Source organism: Hetaerina americana, unplaced genomic scaffold (assembly GCF_022747635.1).
Source record: "Hetaerina americana unplaced genomic scaffold, ioHetAmer1.1.p SCAF_3, whole genome shotgun sequence".
In the NCBI taxonomy this organism is placed as follows: Eukaryota; Metazoa; Arthropoda; class Insecta; order Odonata; family Calopterygidae; genus Hetaerina; species Hetaerina americana.
Window position 1 is genome coordinate 5,233,556 of NW_027286874.1, and position 17,788 is coordinate 5,251,343.

At 35.9% G+C, this 17,788-nt stretch overlaps 1 protein-coding gene across 2 annotated transcripts in view; it reads right to left on the reverse strand.

The window, feature by feature from the left end:
• Positions 1-4,070: 4,070 nt before the first annotated feature.
• CalpC (calpain C) overlaps positions 4,071-17,788 on the reverse strand; it is a 142,791-nt gene continuing 129,073 nt past the window's right edge. For both annotated transcript variants that reach the window (XM_071588410.1, XM_071588409.1), the window contains 15 exons: positions 16,579-16,843; positions 15,123-15,312; positions 14,139-14,213; positions 13,702-13,871; positions 13,005-13,177; positions 9,514-9,608; positions 8,655-8,768; positions 8,450-8,568; positions 7,527-7,572; positions 7,310-7,436; positions 5,726-5,784; positions 5,263-5,410; positions 4,765-4,881; positions 4,574-4,632; positions 4,071-4,359 (listed from right to left, as the gene is read on the reverse strand). In XM_071588410.1, coding sequence (XP_071444511.1) covers positions 4,333-4,359; positions 4,574-4,632; positions 4,765-4,881; positions 5,263-5,410; positions 5,726-5,784; positions 7,310-7,436; positions 7,527-7,572; positions 8,450-8,568; positions 8,655-8,768; positions 9,514-9,608; positions 13,005-13,177; positions 13,702-13,871; positions 14,139-14,213; positions 15,123-15,312; positions 16,579-16,843 — 1,784 coding nt within the window. In that variant the 3' untranslated portion in view covers positions 4,071-4,332. The remainder of the gene's footprint in view (positions 4,360-4,573; positions 4,633-4,764; positions 4,882-5,262; positions 5,411-5,725; positions 5,785-7,309; positions 7,437-7,526; positions 7,573-8,449; positions 8,569-8,654; positions 8,769-9,513; positions 9,609-13,004; positions 13,178-13,701; positions 13,872-14,138; positions 14,214-15,122; positions 15,313-16,578; positions 16,844-17,788) is intronic.

Consider the following 17,788-nt stretch of genomic DNA (forward strand, 5'->3'; position numbering starts at 1 on the left):
ATATGATAAGTAGTAATTGATCATTTGGGATTTCCCTTTTCATTTATGTTTGACAATGATTTTCTGTCACATAAAGGTGTGGTATAGAATGATAAGTTCAATTGCGGAACCCTAGGATGAAATTCATTTAAGCAACAGCTTTTCTTCCGGAGGAGAGGGGACTTCTCATCACATGTCTGTACTGTGTGTGAGAAGTGACAGTCATGTGAATGTATTCATCTCTCCTCCTGTGCTTTCATAAGAAGAAGCTGCCATAGATTCCAGGGAAAAAATAAATATCATTATTAAATGGGAAACTATCTTTAAGAGGATTTTCTTTCATATTAGTAATAGTGGTTCCTTTCCAAAGACTAAGATACTATAACAAATGATAATAATTACTAAGGGTAGTCTATCAGTGGAGGTGCAGGTTATTAATGGATACAGGATCTTAAGGACTGATACTCTCTAAGCCCTTCTTCCTACCTATACAGCATTAAATACTCTTTTAACATCTTGCATCAATCTATAATGAAGATAGCAGTGTGAAATATCTGACAAAATTTGATACTAATTTGGCAGCAATGAAATTATACTTACCTGAAATAGGTTGATCTAATTTAATGTTATGTAATGCCATTAAGCACTCAATTTATGCATTTTGTCTTTGAATGAAAAAATGCATTTTCAGACAACCCTATAAAAATATTGCAGCATAATTTTAACAGTTGCCAGTGGTCAAGGGCATTAGGCTCCAGAGTTAAGGGCCCAATGGTCAAATTTGGTCCTCTGATCATTGATATTAATGGAAAATACTTCTAAGCTGGTATAAGTGAGGAAATACTTGAAGCCATCCTCAATTACTGTGATCGTACCCTGATAAGATTCATGTAATAGAGCTTAAGCAAGAAATCATAAGTGGCAGAGGAGTTTTTGGGTGTAGTACTATGCAAACTATTTACGTATGAAAACCAATCTTCAGATTGACCTCTATGGTGGCAATTTAAAAATTAGAATAGCCTAAATACTGTTATTGAATTAAAGTCTGGGGAAAAGGTTATTTCATCAGAATAGATTCATTCATTGTCGAGATATAACCTCTCAAACTCAAGTGCCTCTGGTTTTTCATTGGAGTGGACTATAAGAAATTTTCTAAAGCACAAACCTTTGTTTTTCAAGAATTAAAAATAGTCTGCAGGCAAGGGGTGTAAGAAGGAAAATGACCCACAAATGGGCCAACCCCAACAAGAATTTTAAGCTCAAGGTTACTAAAAGGCTGACTAGCAACAAATTGCTGTCTGAGCTCAATACAAATTCCCAGTTCATTTTCCAGGATTGAGATCCTTGTCTTAATCCAGCCGTTGAAATTATAAAGGGTATATATATATATATATGCAATAAAACTTCGTGATCACCTGAATAAGCCATTACCATGTATAATTACTCTAAAATATTGTTATGTGGCCATTTATTAATGGGCCATAATTTGATATATTTTTTTAGGTATAAAAAATTTTACCATTGTGCTCAATTTAGAAATTGTATTTACGAGGGTCATCCGGAAAGTAGTACCCGTTCGTGCCGCATGAAGTGCTGACGACGCGAGTAGCCGCTGGACGAGGTCAGATAGCTTCAGTGGCTTGTCTGCCTTCTCTGAGCCAAGTTGCGTGACGCTAGCATTGCCTGTGTTGTTTCTGTGATTGTTTACAATGTTTAAAAAAATTGAGAACGCCGCCAGTTGTGAAGTGAGGGCAGTGATTAAATTCCTCAATGCAAGAAACGTTCGCCCATGTGATATTCATCGCCAATTAAAGGAGGTGTATGGAGACAATGTAATGGACGAGTCGTCTGTTCGGCGGTGGTGTCGCAACTTCAACATGGGGAGGGGGAACACACACGACGATGAGCGTTCGGGGAGACCGTCTGTCATTACAGACCAACTGGTGAGCTCAGTTGACGAATTCGTAAGGAACGATCGGTGCGTCACAATTGATGACATCTGTGAGCATTTTCCCAATGTTTCTCGAACAATTGTCCATGAAATTGTTAAACACCATCTGCATTATGCAAAAATTTGTGCAAGATGGGTCCCTCGCGTATCTCAATGAGCTGGCGGCGAAGGACTATGCAGCAGGAATACAGAAACTTGTCACACGTTATGACAAATGCCTTAATTTGCTTGGAGATTATGTTGAGAAGTAGTTTAAAGTATCCTCTTTCAAATAAAATTTTTTATGTTTGTTAATATTTACTTGTCTCTCTTTATTTCACGAACGGGTACTACTTTCCGGATGACCCTCGTATATAATATTTTCATGGAAATCTGTCGCTTCATGTGCCAACTGGCATTGTTCTATCCAAAAATTCAAGTCTGTTTATGTTTATATATGATATTTTATGAGCACTCCTGTAGCATAGCTATTTTAACACAAAACTAAGGTGTGTGTAGTGAATCTCTTACAATCTATTGATTTGTATTTCCTGATGCATAATATTCTAACTTATCACTTAATTGTATGGTTTAAAACTTATGTAGCACGATTGGATGTTTTCTTATCAATCAATATGCATTACATAATCATTGTATTGTAAATATCTTGTCAGTGCAGCTCAGCCTAGCTTGCCAAGAAAAACCCACCCTCTTATCTATTTCTGATTGTACGAGTAAGATGTACTATATGAAAGTTAGCTTGTTTTCTCAAATACGGAGTTAGTATTTGTGACTTTGATATCTACTTTTCAAAATAAAAGCATTTATATTTTGTACTAAAATAAATTACTGTTTTGATTAACTTCTGTTATATTGTTTTATTAAGGCCATAGATCCTGTGAAATTTATCATTTTGCAATCGAGACGTGATATTTGAGTGAATGGGTAGGTAGATACTGTTTTTTTTTTTAAGTTCAGTGTTGCACCCTGCTAGTGTTAGTGTATTTTATTGCTCAGTCGTTGGTGATGATGGAGTCATCTGGTAAGATTTTCCTCCAAATTGAATTCTTAGCCTCCATGACTAAATGACCTTACAGGGATTTCACTTTTTTAAGGCTGTTATTTAATATTGTAATTTTTGTGATAGAAAATATCCAGTGGGGGCAAGACTATCTGATAAACAATTGTAGAGTATGTGTAAGATGATGCGGTCAAACAAGGTGAAATAAATATGCATGAAAGTATTACATATGTAAGACAAGGCAGAGAAAGATGAGAACCTATGCTATTCAAATTCCTGGTATTAGCTTAAAAAAATGGGCATAAAACATTTGAGCCACTTTTTGCATTTTTATCTACTGTGAGGTGAGAAATTTTGCCATACAAAAATCATTTTCCTAGGTTTGGATTCAAAACCAGTTATGTCAACTTAAAAGTGAATGAGCTACTGAGGTTTCCTTGTACCCTCATATATTCACAATGTATAAAAGGATACACAAGTAGTTTATCTGGCTAAAGCAATGCCATAAATCAAGGTATCTAGGTTTGAATCCTGGTCTGTGTGATTGATTTCTGCACAGTGAAAAATCTCATAATTGTGTCCTGCACATCATTGGGTGGCTCACAATTTCTTAAATCAGTTAACAGTGTGATCTGCTATTTCTCATATGACTTTTGCTGGAAAATGCAGTTCGTGGTCTAATGTTTGATCCAAGGTTTATAGTTGCATGAACAGAATCAACCCTAGGAAAGCATGCCTGATGTGAGGATTAAAGAATCAAAAAATTATGACCTGGCAAGGTTATCCTCTACTCCCCCCAACATTATGCTTGTATTGCTCTTCTTGTAGTTAAAGGGCACATCCAATTGCAGAGTACAGTTTTATGGAACTCGGGGGGCTAGGATTAATTTGGAACCCCTCAAATGCATACTAGCTCACCATTTTTTATGAACTCGTTAGTCCAGGAACATCCAAATTTCCCTGCTCTTTTTATTTTACATCTAAAATAGTAACACTGAACGCAAGAAGCCAGGTTTGCCCATTTTTTTCTGAACTAATAACATTGGGATGGCAAAAATCATCATGTATATATGTTCATATAATAATAATATATATACTTTTATTTATACAATAAATTTGTACAAAAGTGGTTTTCAGCCTTAGAGTTTGCTTCAAGGGAATATGTACATCCATTACTGAAATTGATTTATGCCTTGAAGTATCCTCTGCAATTTGATCATACACACTTGAGTTCAAATAACAATCAAAGATTACTTCTTAATTAAATGTACAAAAGTCAACAAACATGAAAAATGTCACTGCCCTCGAGGTGAGCATTTTAGCATAGTATGGGAGTTTTTGAGCAACTGAGTCCCTCTTTCATCTTGATCTCTTTTTAGTGATCAGGGCTAACGATGTCCCATCAGCAACTGAGCGATGATTTCAACCACTGAAACAAAAATTTAATTCAATATTACTTAGAGGACTCCCTTCCTCCAATATAATCCCATATTCTTTAAGAAATTCACTTAGCACATAAAGAGGCAATATACTTATCAGTAATTGTTCTCTACTAATAATACTGGCACAATAGAATTTTCCATGAGCCATTAATTCCTGTCATTTTATACACCTTTATCATAGCACCAGATATTTGGACTTACTTCGGATAATGTGAGTTTGATGCTGCCATTCTGCAGTGGGTCCTTGGAATCAAATATATCTGAAAGAGAAAGATTTTAGCTAAATAAAAAATTCATGGATATATTTTTAAATTTCTGGTTAAAAAAATATAGGTATACTTTTCTATTCAAAATAGATCCATGAGCATGGATTGATATGGCGTATAACTTACTAAAGGCTACACTCAAATGAAGTATAACTGATACAAAGTCACCAAAACGGAGTGTGCCATCTTTCCTCATGTACCTCAGAATGAGAATGGAAAGAACATCTGTACTCAATTGGAAACCTGTAAATAAAGAAAATGATAAATTATTTTCTACTACCACTATCTAATTAATAAAGTACAACTACGTTATTAAGATATAGACTGATATACCTATAATACAGAGATTCAAGGGAAAATATTCAATGAGTATTGGTTAGTTAAAATTTTAAAATTAAATAATCAAGAAGGCTCCCATGTTTCATCTTTACACATAGAATGACTTTTACTTCACAAATGAAGGATTCAGTTTAAGCATAAGAAATGGCTTATTTTTATAAGAATAAGGTATTATGATAATTTCAACTTTGGCCTGTTTGACTTTTAGATTTTTTATCATATTCTATATTTTGCATCATGCTTACCCAGTAAATTACCTAGGTAATGACAAAAATATTTACTCACCTATTTCAAGAAGTGCATCTCTTAGCCTTTCAGCTTTTAAAATACCGGTTTTTTCTCTCGTGTGATTTTTAAATGCTGTTTGCCAGTATTTTAAGCTGCACATTAGATCTTTAAAATCAGAGAATTTTAGACGACCAGAGCCAGATATCTATCATTTCATTAAGGGCAATACATGAAGAAAAGATCTCTCATAGGAAATCCATGTTAAATTATTTGAAAAGTCCCCGTTGCAGTATGATGCACCATGAATTTAATATAAAAATAAACTAGTGGATGGTGGCATAACCAAGGGCAGTTGGCTGTTTCACTCTAACCATTGACATTTAAAAAAATACTGTGGCATATAATAAAATTACATTAGATTACAAGTCAACTTGTTACTGGAGTACCTATAAGACAAAAAAGTACAGAGAGAAGGAAAAGTAAGATTGTAACTCTTTCACATTATTTCCAAAAAGGATACATCCATTGCCAGTACCACTTGTCTGCAAACTTCAATACAAGCACAACTCTTGATGTAATCTGAAACAGAGAAAACGAAAGTATCAACTGACTATATCTAATCATGAATGATTTTTCAAACTGATTCAATTACATAGAGTATTTCCCTTAAATTCCAACTCAAAATATGGATGTCATCACCCATATATTGCATGTATAATAAAAATATGATGTGGTTCCTAAATTAAATCTCATTACTATGATCCTCCCCACAAAGCATGTCCCTCTGGTGAAATCCCTCTTAAATAATCATAACGTTGGGCAGACAGACCTCTGCTCCCATATTTTTTCAGCCAGTAAGCTAAAAGTTTACATTTAGTGTTTGGTATTACCAAGGCATGTTATGTTAGATGGTAGAGTTTTTGCCTTCTAGCTGGAGGATTCCAGGGTCAAATCCAAGTGATATCTCTGGACATCCTGAGCTAAAGTCCTGCTGCAAGATTTTCTGGGCAACCATATCATCTTAACAAACTGAATCTAGCACAGGAAAAGAAGCTGGCACCTCTTACTACCCTGTTCTTAAGTGACTTTCACAAATTTAGTAGTAGTTATCAGAGGAGGCAACCAATAGCTGTCATCATTAGTGCCATTGGGTATAGGTTGGTAATTATCTAAATTGAGAATTTGTAGGATAAAAAACCCAGCACTGGTATTACCCTACACTTGGGGAAAGACCCCAATGCATCCACAATTTAACACCTGTTCTGATGGATGGACTAATGTTCTTGAGTATTGGTAGTACAGGCTAAACTCGATCATAACTTATCATAACAACCGTTGAGTTTAAAATTGATAATTTGGCAATACGCATGCTATACATGTTTTCAGTATTGACTTACTGTATAATGCAATCCATGAAGGAAGGAAGGAATGGATGGATGCAGCCATAGCAGAAAAACAAAATCAAAAACATTTAGAAATTAAAATGGGAGCCAAATGCTTTTTTGTCATTTGTTTTCATTTTCCCACATCTTAGGAAACTGGACCCCAGTCAGTGGTGAGGAGACCAAAGCTACTCCAGTCAGTAGCAAAATGTTTAAACGACTGGGATAAAAATCCACCTTATAACAGAAGGTGAGACTTTATGTTTACAGCATTTTTGCCAAAATGACAAAGTTAACATCCCTCCTTTTCCTGTTCCACATTGTTTCTGCCAAGGTAATTAATCTCAAGAGAATGCTTGGGTGCATCACTGATGAATAATCATGCATCCATCAGGCACAGATGGGAATATAGACGGGTAGGTGTGTCTCTGGAGAAAAGTAAGTTGAAGAGACGATTCCCAATTGACTGAACATAACAAGGGAAGTTCACATATCCCTCTGCGCAAACATACCAGATTTACAATTTGCACCAGCAGAAAGTATAAATTTAATTAAAAGGCATCACTAGTATTGTTCTAGAGTCAATATTTGAAAGAGGCCAATAAGCTAATCATGTACACATGCACATAAAAAAGCACAGACCCTAGGACATTGAAGGCAATGAAAACTAAGCAAGCTCTGCAAAATCATTGGCTCTGTGGAATTTTATGAAATTAAATTACCATTGGGAAGACATGCATCAAGCAATTCCTGCAGCTCAAAAGCATTGACAGTTCGATGTTCATCAGCAAGCTGTAAAAACACAGCTTCATATTGTCCAAAGCTTTTACCATCCAAGGTTGCTGGAGCCTATTAAAACACAAATGTTTATCAAAATTATTAGCTTAATCATTAATCACTGCTGCAATAATCAACAAATATTTTTGCACTTGGATATACCTTCATTATTGCAGATTTGACCAGTGTTGGTTGAGTATCCAGTAATCTGTAAATGTTTAATCGGTAACATCAGTGTACAAGTACTGAGGTAAATATATGCACAATTCTTATAATGATAGTGAAAAGCAGTTACATACAAAAGCTTTGGCAAAACAATTACCATTACTGGAATAAAAACAACCGATAGGCTTTGTGGCTACATCCAGGGGCATATGAAGGAATTTCTTTTACAAGATCAATCACCAGATCACTTGAATCATTGAGGAAGCTTCCGAAAAAAACAAACACTTGCTATCTCCATTGAGTCACAATGTGGCTCAACAAGTCTACAATCCATAAATCCAATCTCCTCTATCCATCACCTTACATCAATTTAAGTTCATGACTTTTCTCTAATATTTAAGTTTAAATTTCTACTCCATGGATGTTTTTCATCAACCTTTTAATATTTACTCTTGTTATTTTACACTTTTAGTTTAAATAATTAATTTATACTGAACACATCAACTCAGTTCTTCAAAATTATTATTTTGGCAGTTACAGACAATTATGAAATTGTTAAGTACTGAAATTTTAACATGGAAGGCATCAACAAATGCTTCCTTAAAATGTTCAGTAATTTCCAATTAGTTATGCCTCTCTGATTTTAAAAATATCTACAGAGAATCAAAGATATGTAGACACAATGGGTTGGAAATAATCATGACTCTTGTTATACGCCAATGCTAAAAGAAGGCAAACTACATCTCTATGTCTAATGCTACAATTGATTAAATGAACCAGTTCAACTGCAGTGATCATATCGACTAACTCCTTCATTGAAGTATACAATTGACTAGAAGGACACTGCATTTACACGTAACCCATGTCGACCTCAAAGATTACTTAATAAAAACATTTGAAATGCCTTGGGGATTGCTTACTTCAACTTCAAGGGCTTGCTAGAGAAAACACGAAGGGTGAAGCCTGATTCCTGCCCAGGGTCAAATGTTGTGGGCAGGATGAGGCAGCCTCCTTGCTCAAGCTGACACCGATGGCTCACCTGGGGATGAGAAAGTGATATTACCTTTGATACAAAAGGAAAGGGATAAAGCCATAAAAGGTCACTAAAACCATTTCAATAATTACCTGCCGACTGTTGGTATATTGTGAATTAACCAGAGACTTATTCTTTTTGAAAAATGTCTTTCCTATATTTTCATTATTGTTCTTTGGCAATGAGTAAACAGTGAATCCAATAACCTGAAACAGTTAAAAATATTTCATGAGACAAAACGTTTGACACAAGGGAGTGGATTATGCAATTCTAGGAAAAGATATGGCTGGCAGAATGCTGACATTAACATTATCTATTGGTGGTGCAAATTCTTTGATATTTGATTGTTATAAGATAAAAAGTATTGATTGAGTGATAGACTAAATTCAAAATTTACTCATGTTTATTATTTGGCAGCTCAATGATGTTTTAACCACTAGATACTGAGTGCTGTTATGAAGAGCAACATCTCAGGATGTCACCATTTCATCCACAACCTTAGCAGCAAGATTGAAGATTTAGTGTTTAAGGTGAAGTCCAAAATCTCGTACAACTTAAAATTACAATTTAAGTCAACTTGGGATTACAAATATTTAATGATTCCCAATCAGCAACTTCAAAGCAGAGGACTACAGAGTGCCAGCAAGACCATTTCTGGCTGTGCATCAGTGGGAATTACTCAGATTAACCAAGCACACAGGGCATGTCATGAAAATATGGGAACACTTAAGCACAGAACTACGGTAACATATGAGAGGAATGATCATGGCCCAGTGAGACATCTCTGTAGAATGCCCAAAGGCAAAGAGATATTTTCACAGCCTGCATATGGCTTGAAACTGCCATTTTACCAATAATCGTAAGGTCCGATGGGCATATGTATCTCTCAGTGTATTATTAAAGCAAGTGAGAAACAATTTTTAAAAAAAGTTGCTAAGTATTTAATAATACCTTGGGTTCCATGATGCTGTGTTGATTAAGAGAGACTATCACTTCTTCCATTTCACTCAGGATGAGCTGGAGTTGTGGGTTTATATGAAAGGTGTCTGAAAAGATAAAAGTGAACACATGAACGCTAAATGTGAAATTTATATGCTTTAAATATATACTTCTATCGAATATATTCTATTTTTTTATTTCAAAAGGTTTTAAATTTTCAAAGACCAAAAAAAAAAAATGTTACCATCTAACACAAATTCGAGGATAATGACTCAACAACAACATTCAGTATATTTTTTACATGCAATGGGAAATCACAGTCATCACAACAGAGATCCCAAGGCACAGTCATAGTTTTTCACTCGGGAACCCCAATTCCATAAATGTCTGTTTGCCCAGCATAGTTTGGTAGCGGTGTACCAGATCAAACGGTGAGCGGTGTACCTAGCCCAAACTACGCTGGGCAAACAGACATCTTTGGAATTCGGATCCCAGAGTGAAAAGCTATGACCGTGCCTTTCTCAATCAGAGGGGTCAGCCATCTTTGAAAGCTGGTACAAAAACAAGGAAAGGGAAAAACTAAAAAAAAAAACTAGAATTAAGCATTACAACCTGGAATTTTGGAGAAATAAGGTTATTTTAATGGAAAATAGGTGGTGGGTTGCATAAGGATGAATGTGTAATTTGATAGGAATAGGTTATGTAGCTAAAATTTTTTAACTAGCCACTTTCGATGACTTATGTATTCTGCGAGAAGATGGTAAAGGATCGTGCATCCCATCTCTTATGAGCCCACTGAATAAGCATTCATGTAGTTGAGTGCGCTAACTACATGTCAAAAACAATGACTACAAAACAATTACCTATACATGTACACTGATTAACTATAACTAAGTATTAAACTTCATATATGTACTTCAAAGAAAGTGCGGGAGATGCCGCAACAGTAACTTTTAACGGAGTCATCCACTAATGTGCATTTCAATGCAACAATTTCAGAGTTTAAGAGGACGCCTCGATAGCTTAAGTGGCTAAAGCACTCGACCGGATATTGAGGGATCTGGGTTCGAATCCCAGTCAAGGCGAATGATTTTTACACCCTGAAATTGTTGCATTGAAATTCACATATGTACTTACTTATTGGAGTGAAAATATCACAGTAGATTAATTCTCTTTAATAGGATTGATGTTTTTCTACTAATATTTAGTACTTACTAATATTCTCCCATATTATCACTTGCTTACAAATTTATACTTCCCAAATTCAAACAATAAAAATGCAAAAAGGTGTTTTGGCACATCTGAAATTCATCTATACATTCAAAGAAAGTCTAAAACTCCACTTTAGGACTCCATAACTACTAGCATGTTTATCTATCATAAGGGGGTTACACATTTGGAGTGAGTCATTCAATTTTTCAGGCTATTTTAATCAATTCAATCATACAACCTCATGAATGTCCAAGCTGCAGGGGAAAATCCTGAAATATTTCCACATGCAAATTAATCAGTCTCCATTGGATGACATACGGGAGAGGCATGGTACTTAAAATATTGGCATAAAAACCTTGAGAAATGAATTTGAATTTTCACCCTTGAAAACCTCTGGGAGACACCTGGATTCTGTTAACATCAACCCGAATGCTGGCCACCTTGTCAAGGCAAACAGTTTCAAGGAAATCATTCTCCTGGCTGCAAGATGATTCTGAGAAAGAGGTGAAAAATAGAGGGAAAGAAAATAGTCCCTCCATTCAAAATTCATGGAATTGGAGAAAAGCTACGAGGAAGGATCTTGTGCATGAAATTAGCTCTGTGATAAACTCGTGGCTGAAAATTGATTTTAGATGGTTGAGAATCAAATGACTATATCTGCTACAGCACAATGAGCAAGAGCAAAGGGATAACAGACTTATCAATCATTTGAGAAATGTAGCCTTTTGGCAAAGTGTCCATGGAAGAACTGCTTTCCTTGATTTTTAATGTGAAGTTGTCATTTGTCACAATTTGTCATGGGACAGAATAACTTCATTCAAGAATAATTTCCATGATTTCATTCAGTTTTTTGAGCCATTGACAAATGAATAAGTAGTGGAAGTATGTTGGTTCTCCAAGTGGTACAATTTATTTCCTCCGATCCAACTGTCTGAATGCTAGGTAAAGACCCACTCGCCTCCTAGTAGTGGCACATTCATTTGTAAGTCCAAATAAAAGTTTGTCCATTTTGGAAGCACCACCCTCTGTAGAATCCTTTGAGTGAGATTTGACTTTGGAGTGGTACCCTCAGAGCATGTTAACAGGTATTTTTTTGTATGAATTTACATGCATATGAGAGCATTTATCAATGGAGTCTAATAATGATCCAACTGGTTTGGCTAACTGAACAGCATATCTTTAGGAGTTTGGTGGCTTTAAATTACTTAAGGTACGCTCCATTTGAGGCAGAGCACCAATTACGCTGAAAAAGTATATCGAGGGGAAGCACTTGGACAGTGTGCAAAGAGAACACTGTACACTCAAAGCATCCCAAACAATTCCACCAAAACAAGAGCTGAGTGGAAGATGAACAGAGATTAATTATTGAAAAAAATGTCATCAGTAATTTTAGGTTACTCTCATATCAATAAATAATTCCTATTGCCTAGAATTGCCTAGAATGGACTAAAACACAAAAGGATATAAAAGTCTGATCTTGTCTTTTTAATGAAAATATTTAAAATGCTGTGCCATGACTGATTTGGTGTAATTATTTGAAAATAGCATTCTATTGTAATTTTTTTTGTTTTCTTTGGAGAAAAATGCCTTGAATAAAGCTGACTTTGAGAAGGTTTTCATACAACACCAGCTATAACTTGATAAATAATCCATCTGGAATCGCCATGAAGGTGTTTGATGCTACAACATAGCAATCATACAAGTAAAGAGAGACAAAACTGTTGGCTAAATCAGAACAATGTAATAACAATTCGTTCATTATAGTAGAAAATAATGATGGAATGGAGGAATGGAACTTTCCACAAAATCTACATATTTTTGTGATTACTGTGCTCCATAAAAAAATCCTCATCTAGCAGTATTTTTATGCATTATTAAGTTAGAGGGAAAATCTAAAGCAAGCTCTAATAGCTAACTTCTTCATCTGTTATATTGCCAAGTGTGATTAGTATGATTACTTGGTAAGTAGCAATAATAATTGATGCATAAAACTAATTTTGGGAGGTCAATTAAGGGAAATGTTTTCACACATTGTAAAGTTCGATAAAAATACAGAAATTCTGAATCAATAAAGAAAACAGGAACTTAGATAAGGTATTATTTGGGAAGATAGAACACCAGCATGAGGGTTCATGTTGATGATTCGGTTGCAGCAATAAAATTGTTCATTTACAATGCAAGAAGCTTTAACTCGTTTGAGTCAATCATCACTGAAAATACATCAGCACTGAAGCAAGCGTCACTGGATGGGTGGAAAGGAGAGGAAGTTTGCAGACTGTACCAAAACTCACCAACATTATTTCGACAGCCACCGGCAGACACTCCCCTCTGCCAACAGCCCTGGTATATCCTCATCTGCCAGGTGCTCTTGTGGTGCAGAGACGGTTCATCACGGCTTGTGTCGCTATCCAGATGAACTGCCTCCAGATGAGTAAACGTTTTCACAAAATCTGAATACGACATCCTAAAATGAAGGAAAAAAAATATATTTAGTAAAGATTTTCATTGGAAAATTTAGCATAATCTTATTATTTTGAGTTACACAAAAAAATTGTTCAAATTCAACAAATAAACTGAATTTCAGATTCAAGCCTTTGTTCATTTAAGAGTATCTGTAATAGAAGAAGAATACAGGAAGGTATCATTAATCTTGGGCAACATCTCACAACACAAATATAATATTCTTATTAATAATTTATAAAAACAATTATTTATCATAGAATTAATGCTAGTATGGTAAATTTTATTTACTATGTACATTCATGTACAAGTTGATCTCATTTCTAGAAGATTAATCCCCAAATTTTAGCTTGGACAATTTTTACTTAGAATTTCCATTTTTTACCATCATATATCTTGTGTATAAGTAGTCCCTCATTATCACTGCTCTAAAATAAGACAATCCATGTGCATTTTGAGAATCTCCAAAAGCACTCCATGATTTCTCCTGACATGATGACCATAGAGTTAAAGCATAATCAAAATTACCAAAACTCAGAATCACTCATGTGTCGAATAGCCAAACGATCCTTCTCCCTTCCTGGAACCTCATCCCAATCGGGCGAGCCCCTGGACCAAGCGCCAACATATTCCGACCCACTGCCAATAGGATTCCTCAGGCGGACCAACTGAACTGGCTCCCCACCAAACGATTCCACCTATTGCCAGAAATAAAAAGAAGAGATGAAAACCTGGTATCCGCATCAAGTACTCTCTTAATATGTTGAATAATTAACATTGAGATGACACAACACAATACAATGATGACAAAAACCGCTGATACAATAATTTTCTACCATACGTATGAGTTTACAAAAAGAGAATAGATGAATTATCACTTTACATTTCAATAATTCAGCATTTGAAATTAATAATACTATCTAAAAGGCAATCTATAATAAAAATGAGTGAAATTGAAAACTCACCCTCTCAACAGCATAGAGCCTGTAATTTGTGCCCAACTGGATTCCATTTGCTAGTTTTTCAACCTGATTCCGCAGCTGCAAAATTAGAAAATGCAAAGCTAAATTAAACAACAAGACTTAAACACAGAGACCAGTCGGAAATAAACAAAAAACATTTCTTAGCATTGAATAAATAAATATTCTTGCATGGGTCAAATCAACTAATTATAACTCAAGACAATATGTTTTAAGAATGCACTAGAAAGTATTTTTACAGATTCTTTTGTATTTTAATTGGCAGCAAAATGGAATTGAATGGTAGACTATAAGGGATGCCAAACATCCAAAAAAGAAATGAAGTATTTATTTTGGCCTCACTCATTTTTATATCATCCTCTCATGAGGCGATAAAAAAAGTAATGCTTAAAGCATTAAAAAAATATGTCCTTGAGTGGTACTGAATCCTTTATGTGGTAAAACACATGGAAATCATTAAGTGGCAACTACCATCATACACAAACACACACAACTACATAGCGTAAGATGGGGTATTAAAAATTTGTGGAGAGAGAGTTTGAAGAATGCAATTATGCATGTATCTATCTCTCTTCTATTTTTAGATCAACTTAAGGCCTTTTATATTTCCTGACATACTAATTACATACAGTATAGCTTTTTTTTGAGATCACATACCAAAGATCCATGCACACTATAATACGTTTTGTTGCTAGTTGAAGTAACATCTCTGGGTAAATTTTAATTGATTTAGCAAAGGTATGAATTGTGAACAGAGAAAAGATCAATGGTCATACTATTTGTATCATGTAAAATGTCACACAAAAGTTATAAATTAAACTTATGCATTGATAATACTTGAATGCTATTCATAAATTTTAAAAATATTCTCAATTCAAATCATGAGCTACTTCATCATTCACTATGAACAGAGCATTTGGAATGCTGCTGAAACTTGCTTAAACTGCTACAGAGACTATCGCAACATACCGTTTGAGTTTGAGAAGCTGGGTGCACAGCACACGTTATAATGGATGTCATTTCGAGCAACTTCCCCAGAAGACGTCCACACGTTGTGGGATCCCTCCTTATGGCAACACTCTCCGTTATTCCGCCCGTCAAGTCAGCCAACCCATCCAGCATGGTCCCATATTTGAGTGCCTCATACGATCCATGAAGCCTTAAAACACACACAAAAGGTGGAAATAGATCATCAGAATGCAGCACATACCTCCTTGCTCATGCACATTGAGAAATGGGAGAAGGCATACATAAAATTTCAGTGCCAAACAAAGGAAGTACACAGAGATGAAGATGGACTTGTTGTAGAATAGGATGTTGGGTTAAGTTTTATAAGGAAATATTTATTTGGTAGTTGTGTCCATCCAAAACCTACCTTAACTGGTAGATTACCCAGTAATATATACATACTTACTTGATGTGTGTGTATACACATGCTAAATTTTATACAAACGGAGGAGGTAAAGTGGGTGAGGAGAATACAATATTCACGGTAAAATATATTAACTTGATAAAGAAAATAACTACATCATACTCGCATGTTTCTATAAAATGAATCCTCAATAAAATTGTCCATTAATTTTTTCTTAGCTATTTATTTTTAATTTCAATTGCTTTGACACCAAAGTGATATATGTAAAAAAATTGGGGTACATCTGTAATCCTCTTTAATTCTATGGAATACTTCATTTCTTCAAAGGTTACCCCATTTAAAGTGAACAAAAACATTTGAGCGATGCTCTCACCATGGTCTCTATTCTAACCTCCTACAACTGGCATCTACTTCGGCACATACAGGTTCCATATAAAAAAATGACCAGTTTTTTCCATTACTACAATTACACAATTTAACTCGTGGCCAAAATATATTTTCTACAGACTAAAACGAACAATAAAGTCTTAATCAGAAGTAAAATATATCAAACTGCAACCAGATATTAGTGAACCAGTAGCTGAGGCTAGATGACATAGAAAAATTGGACATCCAGAATGAAAACTAAGAATTTTTCACTTTCCAAAACAGTGCATAATAAATAATTCATAGCAATTTACAACTACACTGAGCGGTATTTACGATAATAACCCAAAAACACAAGTCATTAACTCTATAATGATTTTGATTCACATACTCCCCTTCCACCCAATGAGTGACTAGTTGTTGAGCCCATACTAATTACACAGTTCACAGACAACATGGCATTCTGTTAGGACGCAGATACATACATATTTATTTTCCTGTCAGCAGTAAATTCAATGAATTCAAAGGTAATGAATTTTGTAAATAACTTCCTGAACCACAAAGCATTGGAATAAAAAAATTGATAGCATGAATTGCAGGGGATTTTTAGAGAGAAATAGAGGGAGTTTTCCTTCAGTGTTGCCCTGGATTATTCATCTTGTTTTTCCCCTTCATCTAAGCACTCACTTGGCATATGCCTTCTCGAGGAGGCCAGGCCAGAATTGATCAGAGAGATGCGTCTGCAGGAAGGCCAGACGTCCGTGGACAGTGGGGAGTCTGTCGTCGACGAGCACCTCCGTCCACTCCCCACACCACCACAGCCGGAAGCGGAAGACCCCCGAGTAGCTGCCCCCTTCGGAATCTTCGAAGGATTGGTCTGCTGGCACGACCCGGTAGAAGAGGCCCTTGCTGAGGTAGAGAACGCCGAGGCAAGACACCAGCCAGCGGTCTCCTGAGGGATAGAGAGAAAAAGGGGGGGGAGGCAACTGTTAGTATTTGGAGCGGTATTCCTCAGGGAAAAAAGATTTGGCATAATAACCCTCCAATTGGGAATCTTACAATCGATTCGCTGGACTCTAAATACAAATGCACATTTTAAATCACACGTGCTATAAGAATTCACGTTATATGCATAATAAAATTCATGTAAACTGACCGGAAAAGATTTTACGATCTTGGATAATATATATTTTCTTTCTAAAATCATAAATGAGAGTTTTCTGTGATTATTGTTTCCAAGACCCATAAGATGACCACCAGAACCCTTCTGTTTCATCAGAAGGGTTTCAGTACGTTTTCCTCTGAGTATTTTCTTTAAGCGAGTCTAATGAGCTCTCCTCCCATTTGGCTGAATCAAAACAAACCTTATTTCATGACCAACTCACGTGATCAAGCATCGTATCGACACACCATGGAAACTCTCTGTTTTCATTTATAAGAGAGGAGAATTTATTTCCATTACCGATAATAGTTTGAATGTGAATCAGAGAGAGGAAATTCTTCATCTATATCGTTGGGAATCCTGAACTAGCAGTCGCTCAAAACGGCAAGACATCTACATACATCTACATAATCCCCGCAAGCCGCCGCAAGGGTGTGTGGCGGGGGATATCCTGGAACTATGCTTTATTTCGAGTGCAACAATCATCGTAGCACGACAATTGCAGCAACAATGCTCCCGCCTCCGTGAAGGGGGGGAGGGTGACGTCAAGCAGTGGGAGTTACGCCACCGCCCACGCCCGCGAGCCTTCACGCACTTCCGGCCGTCGCTTCCCCCCCTCCCCCCACACCCCGCCTTGCACACTTTCACCCCCCATCGGGCGTCAACGGAAACGACACCGGAAGTGCCACATTAGTAAACAACACAACAATCACAGCTCTAGTGAAATAAACGTGG